The 14,727-nt window shown below is 37.0% G+C and overlaps 1 protein-coding gene and 1 pseudogene across 4 annotated transcripts in view; one reads left to right on the top strand and one right to left on the bottom strand.

The window, feature by feature from the left end:
- SLC17A1 (solute carrier family 17 member 1) overlaps positions 1-13,829 on the bottom strand; it is a 51,192-nt gene extending 37,363 nt beyond the window's left edge. For 2 of the 4 annotated variants that reach the window (XR_005218051.1, XM_037844260.1), the window contains exons 1-3: positions 13,744-13,829; positions 10,301-10,384; positions 3,205-3,377 (exon numbers count right to left, since the gene is read on the bottom strand). Coding sequence is in view for 3 of the 4 variants with exons in the window: in XM_037844260.1 (XP_037700188.1) it covers positions 3,205-3,377; positions 10,301-10,334 (207 nt within the window). In the remaining variant the exon portion in view is untranslated. Of the gene's footprint in view, positions 1-3,204; positions 3,378-6,202; positions 6,363-10,300; positions 10,391-10,698; positions 10,705-13,743 lie in introns of those variants that run through there. The other 2 variants (XM_037844261.1, XM_037844262.1) reach the window with 2 other exon arrangements.
- On the top strand, positions 4,142-4,547 carry LOC119540193 (annotated as a pseudogene).
- Positions 13,830-14,727: the final 898 nt, after the last annotated feature.

Raw genomic sequence — 14,727 nt, 5'->3', positions numbered from 1 at the left:
CTGTTCCATTGGTGTATCTTTATGCCAGTTCCACACTGTTTTGATTATATGGCTTTGTAATAAGTTTTGAAATCAGTAAGTTTGAGACCTCCAACTCAGTTCTTTTTCAAAATTGTTTTGACTATTCAGGGCTCCTTGCAATTCCTTACGAATTTGAGGATCATCTTTTCCATTTTTCCAAAAATACTGCTGTAATTTTGATTGGAATTGCATTGATTTGTAACTGGCTTTGGGTAGTATTGACAACTTAACAATATTGTCTTTCAGTCCATGAACATGGGATGTCTTCCCATTTATTTAGGTCTTCTTTAATTTCTTTCAATAATGTTTGTAGTTGTCTGCATATGGTCTTTCACTACCCTGGTTAAATTTATTCCTAGATATTTTATTCTTTTAGATGCTATTTTAAATGGAATTGTTTTCTTAGTTTCCAATGCAGATTATTCAATGTTGGTGTATAGAAACACACCTGATTTTTGTATGTTAATCTTGTACCATGCAAGTTTGCTGAATTTTTTTATTAGCTCTAATAGTTTTCTTGTGGATTCTTTTAAATTTTTTCTAAGTAGGATCTTGTCATCTGTGAATAAAGATAGTTTTCCTTCTCTGTTCATGTCTGGATACCTTTTATTTCTTTTTCTCACCAATTGCTCTGGCTAGAACTTCCAGTACAATATTGAATGGCAGAGGTGAAATGGCCATTCTTTTCTTATTCCTGGTCTTAAGGGGAATGCTTTCAGTCCTGCATCATTGAATGTAGTTACTTTTTTTTTTTTACATTTTATTTTGAAATAAATTCAAAATTATAGGAATAGTTGCAAAAACAATACAAACCCCATACACAGAACTCCAGCATTCCCTGACTCCCCCGATACCCCGATCCACTAACTTTAACATGCTGTCACACCACTACTTCTTTCCCTCCCTCCTTCCCTCCCTCCCTCTGTAGTTACATTTTAAAATGTATTTTTCTGCTACTTCTTATTTCCTGCATCTGTTCTGAATCAGTTTTGACAGATTAGTTTTTCTCCTCATTATAGACTGTGTTTTCCTACTTTATGTGCCCAATAATATGCTTATTAAGATTCTGGACAATTTTATATTGTTTGATGCTGGATACTTTTGTATTCTTATACATATTCTTATGCTTCTTTGTGATGGACAAGTTAGTTACTTAGAAAGAGTTTAATTCTTTTGGGTCTTTATTAGGTAGAACTGGTACAGTGCTAATACTACAACTAATTATTACCCTAGTGGGCTAGACCCTTTTGTATATTATTTTCAATGCCCTATGAATCATGAGTTTTACTAATGTGACTTGGGAATTTGTATGATGCTCAGCTCTGTGTGAACACCAATGACTTTTCCATCTAATCATTTTGACTTGTTTGTTCCCCAGCCTCAAGTGGCTTCCTCATATGCCTATGGTCGTCTACATTCTGTTGAACATTCAAGGGCACCCTCTGCAGATCTTCACGGTTCTCTCTCTGTGCAGCTATTTCCTCTCCAGTGCACTCTGTCTTGCAAACTCCAGCTTCCTTTGTCTCCCTGGACTCTCAGCTCCAACTCCTCAACTTAGGGATTCCAGTGGGTTCTGCTTGGGTCCTCCCTCTTTGTATTGTGATCTGGAAAATCTCTCCAGTCAGCAAGCCGGGGCAATTGCAGAGCTTGTCTCATTTGTTTTCCTTCTCACTGGGTTCATTATTCTTTATTGCCCAATGTCCAGTGTCTTGAATATCATCCTATCATAAATTTTGCTCATTTTTAGATGCTTAAGGTGGGAAGTAATCCAGTGCCTATTACTTCATTTTGTCCAGAAGGGGAAAAACATTAAAAGAGACTTTACATATAGAGGAAGCACAAACCTTTCTATTTTTTTTTAACCCTCCATTTTCCTCCTTTTTGAACTGATTAGTGTATAGCTATTTTCTTACTCCTGTCCTACCCCTGTATGCTGGAAGTGTTGGGGGCACATAACTTTATCATTTCATAGGCCCACAGTTGGAGAGGAGTTGTGCCCCAGGATGGATTATTCCTGAGTCACAGAAAATTTACCTACATGGTATAACTTAGTAAAATCAAAAGACCAAATCACATTTGAGGGAAAAAATCAGGTTGGCATCAGAATACTAAATGGCAATATCCAATATCAGAAAACAGTGGCTCAATATCTGTAGTGCAGCCACACCTATAAGTTACTCAGAAAAAGTATATAGAACCCTAAGATTTTATATCCATCCAAGTTGCCCTTTAAGTATCAAGATCAAACAAATTTCATCAATATTATACCCACCAGTTTTTCCCGAGGAATTTACCAGAGGACAAGCTTTAGTTAACAAAGGTGTGATAAGGCCAATGTCACTTAAAGGACTGATGATGGGGAGAAATAAATACATTAACTATAGAACTAAGACTAAAACTGTGGTGGGATAAAGTAATTACAGAATTTATGTAATTACCATATGCCCTTACAATGTAGAAATAATTCAACTAACAAAAAATTGAATGAAAATAGGGATAGAAAATGTGATATAAAATAAGCTCCTAGATCACTTTTTACATAAAAATTGGGAGTGAAAGGCTAAAAACATCATTATATAAAAGAATAAAAAATAAAAGCAAGATGTACTACATTGCATCTAGTATGTTATCTTTAATGTAAAAAGGGGAGAAAATAAGAAAATATGTTCTTATTTGCCTGTATAAAGGAAAACAGGAAGAGCATAGTAAAAAAAAAAAAAAAAGAAAAAGAAAATCCTTCCACCTATCTCCATTTTTTTCTCAGCACCTACATTTTCTGATGAGTAACAACACATTACCTTCCAGAGATGAAATTAATGAAACATGAAAGTAGATTGCATATTTTTAAACTTAAAAAAGAGAATGTGTCTTTACCTTCTACTTGTGGCTTAAAACACTGTCCCCTTTTTTTCTGTTTCTCAAATTTCTCAATTCTAAAGTAGCCCTAATCTTGGGATTTATTTTTCTGAATATAGAAGGATTCACACAACAAACCCCTTCACAAATATCCTAGCATATTTTAATCTTGGGACATGATTATTTAGGCTACTTTTAGCATGGCAAATCAAGAGGAGCTTGACTATTTTTCTAGTTATTGTCATACAAGATATAACATTCAATCTCTGCACAAATTAGCTAGACAGGATTTTAAACTTATGAAAGTGGAAAATATTTTTGATTTACCTTTTCTTTAGCTGGGGGCTCGTTTTCTGAGAAGTTGGTCAAGCCACTTGGACCCGTGCTGTTCACCATCACTACCATCGTGAGGCTCAGACAAGTGCGTTGCGCCCATATCGCCAGATTACAAAAGTGCAGGAGAAAGGATAAACCATAACGGAAGGAAAAAAGACTTGGAACTGGAAAATAAACAGAAAAGCTCAATAGTTATCACAACCGAGGACAAGGCATACTTCAACTTTAGGAAGGGCCACTCAGAATTTGGAGATCTACATAGGAATTTCAAATGCTATTGTACTTACTGATTTCTGAGAAAATATAATACAATAGGAAGATGTGGGAAGGATTTTAGTCCCTAAAATATAATCCCAACTAAAATGCCCCAGAAAATTAGACCAGTTCTCCAAGTACTCGGTCTCATGCCTGTTTTAAAAGAACACTTTATAAATACCCTGGATTACTCTTGAAAGTAAGTTCCCTTACTAATCACAAAGATGTTTTCTCTCAAGGAGGCATTTCCATTTTCCAAATTTATGAGAATACTCTGATTGAGAAACTTGTGTGTGCATACTGAAAAAAAAAAAAGCATTTTAGAAACTGTAGCCTACATATTAAGGTAGTATAAAGCTAGAGTAATCATTAGTATAGTGTCGATGTAATTTCAGACAAATTCTCAACTGACAAAAGTAGGGAGTCCAAAAAGAGAGGCACATAGGCGGTCAAATGCCTTTGAATAAAGGCACCAATGCAATTTGAAGAGGGGAAAGTAAAGTCTTTTAAACAAACGGCATTTTCCCAGGAGAAACAGAGTATGTATTGGGAATCTCGCGATGACTGCGCCGGGAAACCCGGGTGAAGCTGCGGAGCGCTTGTCTCCTCCGCTGCAACTGATTCAGGGTTTCCATTGTTTGGGTCTCGCCGTAGGAGCCATGTGTTGACGACAATGTCTAGAAACTTCTATTTTGTCGTTGGTCATCATGATAATCCTGTTTTTGAAATGGAGTTTCTGCCAGTTGGAAAAGCGGAATCCAAAGATCATCGTTATCATAACACACGCTGCCCTCGACCTCATAGATGAGAACATGCGGCTGTCGAACAACATGTACTTGAAAACGGTGGACAAATTCAATCAATGGTTTGTTTCAGCATTTGTTACTGTGGGCCGTATGAGATTTATCACGCTTCATGACATATGGCAAGAAGATGGGATAAAGAACTTATTTATGGATGTCTGTGATTTGTATATGAGGTTTGCAACGAATCCATTTTATGAACCCAACTCTCCTATTCGATCCAGCGCATTTGACAGAAAAGTTCAGTTTCTTGGGAAGAAGCACCTATTAAGCTGAAGGCCGAAAAATTCCAAAATAAACAATGTCACTAGGAACAATGGACTTTACTCAGGAATGTGTACACTGTGAGTAACTTTATTAAATAGCCTGGGAAACTTATATACATATGTCTACAAAAAGACTTGAACAGAAATGTTTATAGCAGCTTTGTTTAAAAGGGCAGAATATTTGGAATGGATGACGATATTGTGGTACAGTAATACAATGGAGGTTTCTCAGAAATGAAGAGGAAGGCTACTGACACGATCAACAATCTGGGTGACTCTTAATGAATTGCAACAAAAATATGCTCACCTAAAGAAGCTAGGCACCAAAGCATATATGCTATATGAATCCATTTTTATGGAGTGCAAAAACAAGCAAAATGAATCTATGCTGCTAGATAATAGAATAGCGCTTCCCTCTGGGAGAGGAGGGGATAGACTGGAAAGGCACAAGATGGGACTTTTTAAGTGTGATGTTCTATGGGTCTTGGTTATACACCCATGTATAGGTTTGCTGGAACTCATCATAATGTACACCTAAGGTGTATGTATTTTACTGTATGTAACCTACATTGTTACAACCCAATGAAGGGTAATTTGTGGTCTTGTTAATTGCATTTTTAGTTGAATGGCTGGCATGGAGAAATGAATTTGACTTTTAAATGTTGATGCCATATCCAGACAGCTTGCCAAAACTTACTATTATTTCTAAAAATACATCTGTTAATTTGGGGAGGTTTCCTATATAGGCAGTGTGCAACTAATGACGATTTTTATTTCTTACTTTTCTATCCTCACATCTTTAATTTCATTTTCACATTCAATTAGACCTGCCAATGCCTTATTGATTACACTGACTATCCCTGGTTTTACACCATTGTTCCTGATTTTACCCAGAGTGATTCTAATGTTTCTATGTTTTGGATAATGTTTGTTGAAGGTTTTTGATGTTGTGTGCTTTACAAAGTTGATTCATTTTCTATTTTTGTGTAACAAATTAGCATAAACACAGTGCTTAAAACAACACCTATTTTTAGCTCATGGTTCTGTAGGTCAGAAGTCTAGGTGTGGTGTGGCTGGGTTCTCTGCTCAGGGTTGCGAAGGCAGAAATAAAGCGATGAAACAGGATGACCTCATCTGTAGACTCTAGAGAAGAATCCATTTCCAAGCTCATAGATTGTTGGCAGAATTCAGTTTTCTGTGGATGTAGGACTAGGGCCCCTATTTCCCTGCTATCCATCAGCTCAGAGCTGCTCTGGACAACTACAGGCTGTGGGCATTACTTGTCGGGTGACCACCTCCATCTCCGAAGTCAACAGTGGAGACTCTCCTGTATGCTGAATCCCTCTCAAGCATCAAATTTCGCTAACTTTTCTGTTTCTGACCTCTAACCCCATATTTAAAGGGCCCATGTACTTAGAGCAGCCCCACCAAGATAATTTCCCTATTTTAAGGCCAATTGATTTGGAATTGTAATTACATATGCAAAATCCCTGCAAGCAGCATCTAGATTAGTGTTTGATTGAATAATAGTGTACACCAGGGGCTGGGCCTTGAGAGGACAATCTTAGAATTCTACCTTCAATAGTCCATCCTCTGGCTGAAAGATTTATGTGCGTCCTACATGGAAAACACATTCACCTCATCCCAAGGTCTCAAAAGTCTTACTTCATTAGAGTATCAGCTCAAGTCCAAAGCCTCATTGTAATTTCATTAGCACAAAATCCAAAAATTTCATCATCTAAATCATCTGTATCAGGTGTGGATGAGATTCCTGGGAGAAGTCCATCCTGGGTCACAATTCTTCTGCATCTGCAAGCCTGTGAAACTAGAGAAACAAGTTATATGCCCTCAACACTCCTAAAAACAATGGTGGGACAGGCATAGGACAGCAGCTATAGGCATTCTGGTTCAAAATGTGGGGAAATGGGGGGCAAAAAGAAGTCACTGATCTATAAGAGTTTTGAAGTCTAGCCAGACAAATGTTGGATTTTTCGTGGGGCCTGGGAATAATCCTTTGTGGCTCTTGGTTGCATTCTCTGGGCTCTCAGCTCTACCCTCTACGCTCTTAGTTCCACCCAAGAGTACATCAGGGGTTGGGAACCTTGCGGAGGTGGTCACCTTAGAATTCTGCATACTACACATCTATGGTTAATGAAGAGTTTTTATTATGAATGAGTGTTAAATTTCATTAAAAGATTTTTCTGTATCTATTGAGATTATCACACAGTTTTCCTCTTTTATGCAATTTATGTTGAATGACATTTATATATTTTCTAATATTAAATTACTCTTTCATTCCTGAGATATCCCCAACTTAGGTTTGATGTGTTTTTCATGTTGTTGTAAATTGTTAGGGTTGTTTTGATAATATTTTATTTAGAATTTTTATATCTTTATTCATGTCTTTTTTATTGCATTTTAAATTTTGTCTTATATACTTGAGGGTATTTTATTTCTATTCCTGTTGAATTTAATTGTTTAAAAATTCCTTTTAATTTGACAATTTTTCCAATGTAATTTATAACATTAAATCTATTTTTAGCACCTCTTTACAAGGCGAAAGGGCAGATTCTTTGTGAATGACCCAAAGACAGTCTGAAAAAAAAAGATATTATTTAGCATTTTATTTGAGAAGTCACAATGTTGTTAAAAGTTGTCAGGAAGATTGAATACTTGGTTAAATAGGATCACAGGTCATTAAGTAACGATACTTGGCTCTTTAGTTGAAGTGACAGTAAAAGATTTTAAAAGTAAATACAGGAGATAACATAGTTGTAAAAACTTTTTTTATAAAAATGAGAAGACTTGTTTCTTTTAAACAGTTAAGGACATGATAAAGTTAACAAAATTTTGATAAAACATAGATTTTTGTTTTATCCTTTTGCATTGATTATTCAGAGGAAGGAAAAAACCTTTACAACCTCCTACTAAGAATAGGCTGATAATCCAAGAAAACTTTGTCATTTTAATGGAGAGAAAACCAAATCTTAGTTTTGCATCAGTATACTATTTGATACTGACGATCTTAAAAAATGTTATAAATAGATCCATTAAATCTTATTTAACCTTAGCCACAAAAAATAAAATTCCTTTTCTGCAAACTGTCTCCAACTTTCTATATCCATTCAAGTTTTATCCTACATTTCCTGTTTCTCATTCTGTAATAACATTTTAATTTAGGACAAAACTACTCTCTTTTTCTTTAATAAAAACACATCCTGTATACTTATGTAGTTAAGTCACCAAAGGGATTTTGGAAACTGTCTTCAAGCTGATATTTTACAAAACACAATTATCATCAAAATAAAAGTTGTTAGAATAATGACTCAATTTGGTAAAATGTAAAATTACACATATATTTTTCATTTAAATATCTAATAGATATAATATTAGCTTATTTGTTCAGTAAATCTGTATATATTAAGGAAGAACATCTCCAAAAATGTATGTCTTTTTTTAAAATTTAACATTGATAACTCAGAAGACATAGTTGTTTTAAGTTTAAATTAATTGTAAAATTAGTATACAAATAGAAGATTTACAGTTTAAAATTTTCAGCTATGAGGTAGAAAAAACAGATTTAGAAACATAGAACTATAAAACACAAAAATAAAAAATTCACTGGTTTATATTAAAGAGCTGACTTGTCCTTGCTCCACTTTTTATTTATTTTTCATTTTTAATCAGGTTTTTGTTGTGTTTTTGGTAATGAAGCTAGTTTAGAATTATTACATCTATTAGAAGTGTTTGAATATTAATTAAAGAATGTACCTTATTTTTTGGTGGAGTTTGGGCTTTTTTTTGTTGTTGAATTTTTATATATTTCTTATGAAATGAATTTTATATCATTAAGCAACATTCTTGCAGAATTGTTTGAAGTAGTAAAAGATATTAAGCAAATTAGATGTCTGTAAATAAGTGCCTAGTCAGTCATATGCAGCTATAAAAAAGATGAATGAGGAAGCTGTTTATGTACAATTGTGAAATACTCTTTCAGATGTACTGTTAAGTGAAAAAAAAAAAAAAAGTATTAGTGCCTGGCAAATTAGTTGGCTAGTTTCCTGGACCGACCTCCCACTGAAAACAAATAAACAGGTTAGATAAGATATTTTTAAAGTAAACTGCTTCATTAAAAGCATGGATGATCTGGCAGAAAAGGTGAAATATCTAGTCCAAGGACCTTTGAGCCATGGTCCTCAAGACATCCACTGATGACTGAATGCAGATTTTGCTGTAAGGACATTTGGTCTCAGGTTTTCCGACCTCCTAGGGCATAGAGACATCAGGAGTCATATCCCAGGGCTCTGGCAATGGAAGAGTTTAGTGGGAAACCTCCCCCAAAACACTTTGATGCCAAAGACATACTGGGATCCTCAACCTTGCCAGGGACAACCAAAAAAAAATTGGCCTTCATGGACCTTAAAAGTGAGCAGAAGGAAGAAAACCAAAGGCCCTGAGAATTTTTAACCGTCAGCTAGCCCTTGCTTTGATTTGCAACCTTAATTCACTGTATTTGGGTTATCGAAAACACACCTCAAACCAAGGAGCTTTGTTTAAAATGGGAACACATGCATGCCCACCCCCCAACAATATTCAGTAGGGCTTGCTCCAAAGCTTTCTAAATACAGCCCTCAAAAAGTAAAGGGAAGGGAATAGACCAGGAAAGCTAACAGAAACACTACGAAAACCCCTGGGTGAGAGAAGAAGGCCATGACTTGGAGGGGCAAGAAGAAATCCCTACCATGGGCAAAGGAGGGCTGCTTGTCGTGGTCAGGTACAGGCTAGAGGTGACCTTTTGAATTTTGCTTCTCTCCTCCACATTTCTCAAGGAAGACCACAAATTACTTTTAAATAAATCTTGAGTTAAAAATAAGATCACAGGGAATTCTAAAGTACTTGGAACTGAGTAACAGGGAAACACTGCAGGTCAAACTCATGGATTCAGTTAGAGCAAAAAATGCATTTCTAAATATAATTATCAGAAAAGAACTCAAAACTTGGGAAGTGAATAAAGGAACAAAACCAATGAAACAAAAAAGGAAAGAAATAATAAACAGAAGTGCAGATATCAATGATATATAGAAAAAATATTTATATATAAACATGTGTGTATATAAATTTGAAAATGGATGAAATAGAAAATTAAAAATATCAAATAATTAATATTAAAATTGATACAAGATGATATAAAAACTAAATAGACTACTAATCTTTATATAAATTGTAAAAGATTCAGTTCATTGTGCCACCCCTCTTTTGCTGGGATTTTGTCACCCATGACATGAGCATAACTCTGAGCCAATAGCCCAAATTCCTCATTGTCCTTCCCCTGCCCTGCTTAGATAAAAGTTTCTCTCAAAAAAATGGTCAGTGAACATCTAATTGTTCACATTCTTGTCCAAAGATGCAATGACTCAAGAAGTTTCATCCTGCCTCATTTCCATCCACTGATCTGCTTCCTTACGCTTGAGATAAAACTGAAATAGCCCCCCTCTTTCTGATATCCACCTCCAAGTGATAAACAGATAAGTGTACAAAAATGGAAATAACTTTGAAAAGTATGAGCAACCAGGTCATGTGGATACTTTTGGTTTAGGGTTTTTCAGATGGAAAACCATAGAAGGACTGATTTTTTTTCACCTCTTTTCTTGAAAATTTCTAAGACACTGACGTATTTCCATAGGAAATCTCTCACATGGACTCTATGATGTCATTTTTAAGAAGTAGAAAGTCTGTGTGATAGGACAGAGAATAAAGTTTCACCTTTCTTGGGAGGGAGTTGGTTATCCATTTGCATACAGGTTTGCAGTTGCTTCTCTTCTTGCTGGAGAGTTCGGTCTCCATTCACTGAGAGTGCAGAACACATTAATGTCAGCATAATATAGAGAAAATTGAACCAACATTGCCCGGTCCTCCTCCCCGATTTAAAACATGCATCAAAGGGAAACTTGCTTCATCATATCAGTGTCCATTCAACTCCATCATGTGCTTCCTTTGATATTTCACTTATTTTTTTAAAGTTTTTGGTTGATTAAAAATATACAGAAACCCTGAAAACTACAGAAAACAAACAAACAAAAAAAACCTCTTTCAACCCAGAATTCTATATTCAGTGAAAATATCCTTCAAACGTGAGAAAGAAATAAAGATTTTATCAAACAAAAAAACTGAAAGAATTCACTGCTAGTAGACCTGCCCTCTCCAAGGAATATTAAAAGAAGTTCTTTAGGCAGGAAGAAATTGCTACAGGTCAAAAACTTCAGTGTACACAAAGAAGAAAAGAATATTGGATAAGGAATAAAGGGAAAATAGATTCTTTTCTTATTCTTAATAGCTATGAAGGATAACTATCTGCTTAAAGCAATAATATTAACAATGTATTGGGTGTTTGTAGTACACGTATAAGTGGAATACAAGACAAAAATGTCACAAGGGACTGTAGGAATGACCTGGAAATATTAGTTATAAGGTACCATCATTACATTTAAAGTAATAAAGAATAATTTAAATTTAGAACTAGATAATTTAAAAATGTATACTGTGAACTCCATGGCAATGACTGAAAATGTTTTTTTTACAAAAGAATTATAAATGATGTCAGTAGAGAAGATGAAATTGAATCATATAAAATGCTCAGTTAAAACCAGAGAAAAGAGAAAAATGAAGGAGGGGACAAAGAACAGATACAATGAATAGAAAACAGTTGCCAAGATGGTAGCTTTTAATCTCACTGTATCAGTAATCATTTTAATTCTGAATGATCTATATTTAAATGTGAATGAGCCAAATTGAAAACGATGTAAATTCATCAGTTATGCCTTTCCTATAATTTCTAATGTTCTTGTGTGTGTGTGTGTGTGTGTGTGTGTGTGTGTGTGTGTGTGTGTGTGTGTGTGTTGGAGGTTGGACATAGAATATGTTCCATCTGCCAGTCATCGTCAGTTATAGAGAAGGGAAGCCATATATTCCCATTCCCTGATCCCCCTGCAGAAATCAGGGCCCCGGCTGCTTTCCCGGCTCCTGGTGAATTGTTACTTCCCTAGGCAGAGATTCTACCTGCTACAGGAGTTAGAGTCCAGTGGGGTCTCTTTCCTCAGGGAAACAAAGCTGTGTCTGCAAAATGGGAAAGGCAGAGACCGTCTCCTCCAGGCAGAGACACCCCCCACCCCCAATTGCTAGGGTCTGTCTGGAAACAAGAGAAATGGGAGTGGGGGGACAGTGCCTCCTGCTTCCAGCCAAGATACAGTGTCTTTATGTGCAGCCCTTTGCTCTCTGGCTCCTCGCTTTATTGTCTTTATGTGCAGCCCTTTGCTCTCTGGCTCCTCGCTTTATTGTCTTCACAACATCCACCACAATCGTGACTCTAGCCATCTTGTTCCTTTACTTGTTTAGGTTCTGCCTCTCCCCTCTAGAAAGGAAACTCCTTAGGGACCTGCCCATTCTCATAACCGCTGGATTGCCAGCTCCCTAGAAGTAGGCATGATGCTAGGAACAATTATACAATAAGTGGCTGAAAACCTCTTTCCCCTTCAAAAACCCCAGAGTGGGCTGTTTTTCTTCTCTTTTTCTCCCGGATTTCCCCGCTTTACTCTTTCCATTTTACATAATTTCCATTTCTTTTCCTGATAACCCACAAATAATTAATTAGCAAACCTTTAACTCATGCAATTGTCCCAGATTCTAAAGGGTTACATAACCCTGCACATTTGGGGTTGGCTTTCCACTCAAACAGGGAAACTTGTGGCTGGGGTCAAAGGAGCAGGAACTCTGGAGAGTTCTATGCCCTTTGGGCAGATTAGCTGCGTTGGACTCTCAGTCACATGGTTTTTAGTCATTCTCTTAAGAAAGTCTATGGAGAATTTTATGAAAATCAGGTATAGCAGGGAGAGTCAGAGTAGAAAGGGGCAGACTCATTTGGGGAGGGTCTTCATAAAGAGTAGAAACAAACAACAAACCACCTGCCCATTCTGATGCCCCACCCCTGGCCTCCCAAGTCCTCCAAGCATGGCCCTTCCTGAGGGTCCTGACTGGCTTTGGTTGCCACTGAACATGTGGCTTTTTCTCATCCTCCCCATTGGTCTCTCATAAAAAGCCAGACACGGCTGACTGTCTAGGTCACTCAAGGGATGGCCTCCACAGACAATGAGAATTAATTTGGTAGCCCCTCGGCGATCTCACTGACCCCAAGTCAGCTCTGCACAGTCGGACTTGATTGTTAATGTCCTTTTCGTGAGGAGAGGCAGGGACCACACCTCTGTGCTCCCTTGGTCTTATCCTCAGTTTAAATGGCTAGAGCAGCCGCCACTGCTGCAAAGTTCTGCATTTGCTAGCTGGAAGCTCAGCAAAGCGGAGAATAGTGCCCTCTCGTTTCAGACGACACTTCTCAGTCAGAGGGGAGCACCAGCATGCACTGGCCAGCCTGGGCCTTGAGATTTGACCACATCAGCTTATGACACCAGGTGCCCAAAATACTTGGGGTTTGCAAAGTATTTTTCAATAGGCAGTTTGCTGATCATAACCACCACACATTGGAACCTATTCCCAGGCTGCTGTTTATTTCCAGACACACATACACATCACACACATCCACACACGTACCACACACATTGCACAATACACATACCACACACATGCACACCACATATACACATCACATACATGTACCACAAACACACCACCCTCACAGGCTCACTACACATACACAGCACACACATACAAACCAAGCATACAAACACATCATAATACCACACACGCAATACATGCATACAAACCACAAATATACATGCCACATACCTCATCACATTCACCACACATACATACACTACATATACCACACACACATACCTCACACTCATACATGCACATACACTCCCCCACCAGACACATACCCCACACACGCATCACTGACACACCACACCATTTATAGATACACCACACACACACACACACACACACACACATACACACACACTTCTCTTTCCTTGTATATCCACACAATTCTCCAATCCTCATCCTTCCCTAGGAATGAATTCTTTCTTCTCTCCCTTTTGAAAAGCCTCTGAACATAGGTATATTTTTCCCTCCAAATTATTCTGATTTGTTAAGTACCTTTGATAAGATGTCTATCAGAGAAGGCATCCTTACCACCCTCTGGGGAATTGATTGTTAATTTCACTTAACAAGCAGTGTATAAGAGTAAGACTAACCTGATTCAGGACAGAAAAAAGAGTCCTTCTTCTCCTGTGAAGACTTTTCTCTCAACCTTGTGAAATATTGAATTTCCAGAGCTACTAATTCTATCTAGCCCCTTAAATCTTTCACTAAATCCTTTGACCTTAACATGTCAAAGTTAAAAGCTTAATTTTTAACTTCACTTATACGCTTGCCTTGAATCTTCAGAGAAGATTTTCAGAGAAAACACAGATGGACTAGAAACGTCCACGGAATCTGCCAATAATTTCATGGCTGTATTAGATAGAGACCCATAGTCTCCTGGCCCAGAAAATAGAAACCACCTGCTCCATACATGCTCCCAGGATTTCTTTCCTGAGGATGGCTCTGGATATACAATGCTATTCTGATAGGAAATGCTGTAAATTTCTAAATGCCCTTTACATGCTATATTAGCTTTTTCCTCCTTTCCCTGTCCTACCCTCCTCTCCCTTCCTGTTTCTTCCCTCTTCTTCTCTCCTCTCTTCTCTTCCTCTTCTCTCTCTCTTTCTTAACGTTCAAATCTGTGTGGCATTCAACATACTCAGAGCGAAGTACATTTTATTAAGGCATGTCCTCTGAAAGGTAGCTTCTGTAATTACTCCATAAGTTCTTCTGGTTCAGCCACGTGTCCATACAATACCTGGGAGCACTTCTAAGTTGGAAATCTTTGAAGACAATCTAATTGTCAGTTAGGAACATCTAAGCCCTTAAATTGGTTATTTTGCACTATAAATAATTTATTACATAGTAAACAAACATTTTCCTTACTTTTATTTTTCATTTTGCTTTTAAAGTGCCCAATAAACTCTTGGCACGTAGCAGATGCTTTATAAATGGAACCAGTTATTTTCTCTCTAAAAAAATCTTGAAAACTCTTAACCCTTTTGCCCAAGAGAAGTTGATATCTTGTTATTCAGTTGTACTTTTTCTTTTTTGGAAGTCCAAGTTCTCCTGATACTCCTCCGGCTGTCTCAGGA

The sequence above is a fragment of the Choloepus didactylus genome, chromosome 7 (genome assembly GCF_015220235.1).
Source record: "Choloepus didactylus isolate mChoDid1 chromosome 7, mChoDid1.pri, whole genome shotgun sequence".
NCBI classification, from domain to species: domain Eukaryota; kingdom Metazoa; phylum Chordata; class Mammalia; order Pilosa; family Megalonychidae; genus Choloepus; species Choloepus didactylus.
The sequence above is the reverse complement of the archived record's forward strand: the minus strand, read 5'-3'. Positions and strand labels throughout refer to the sequence as shown.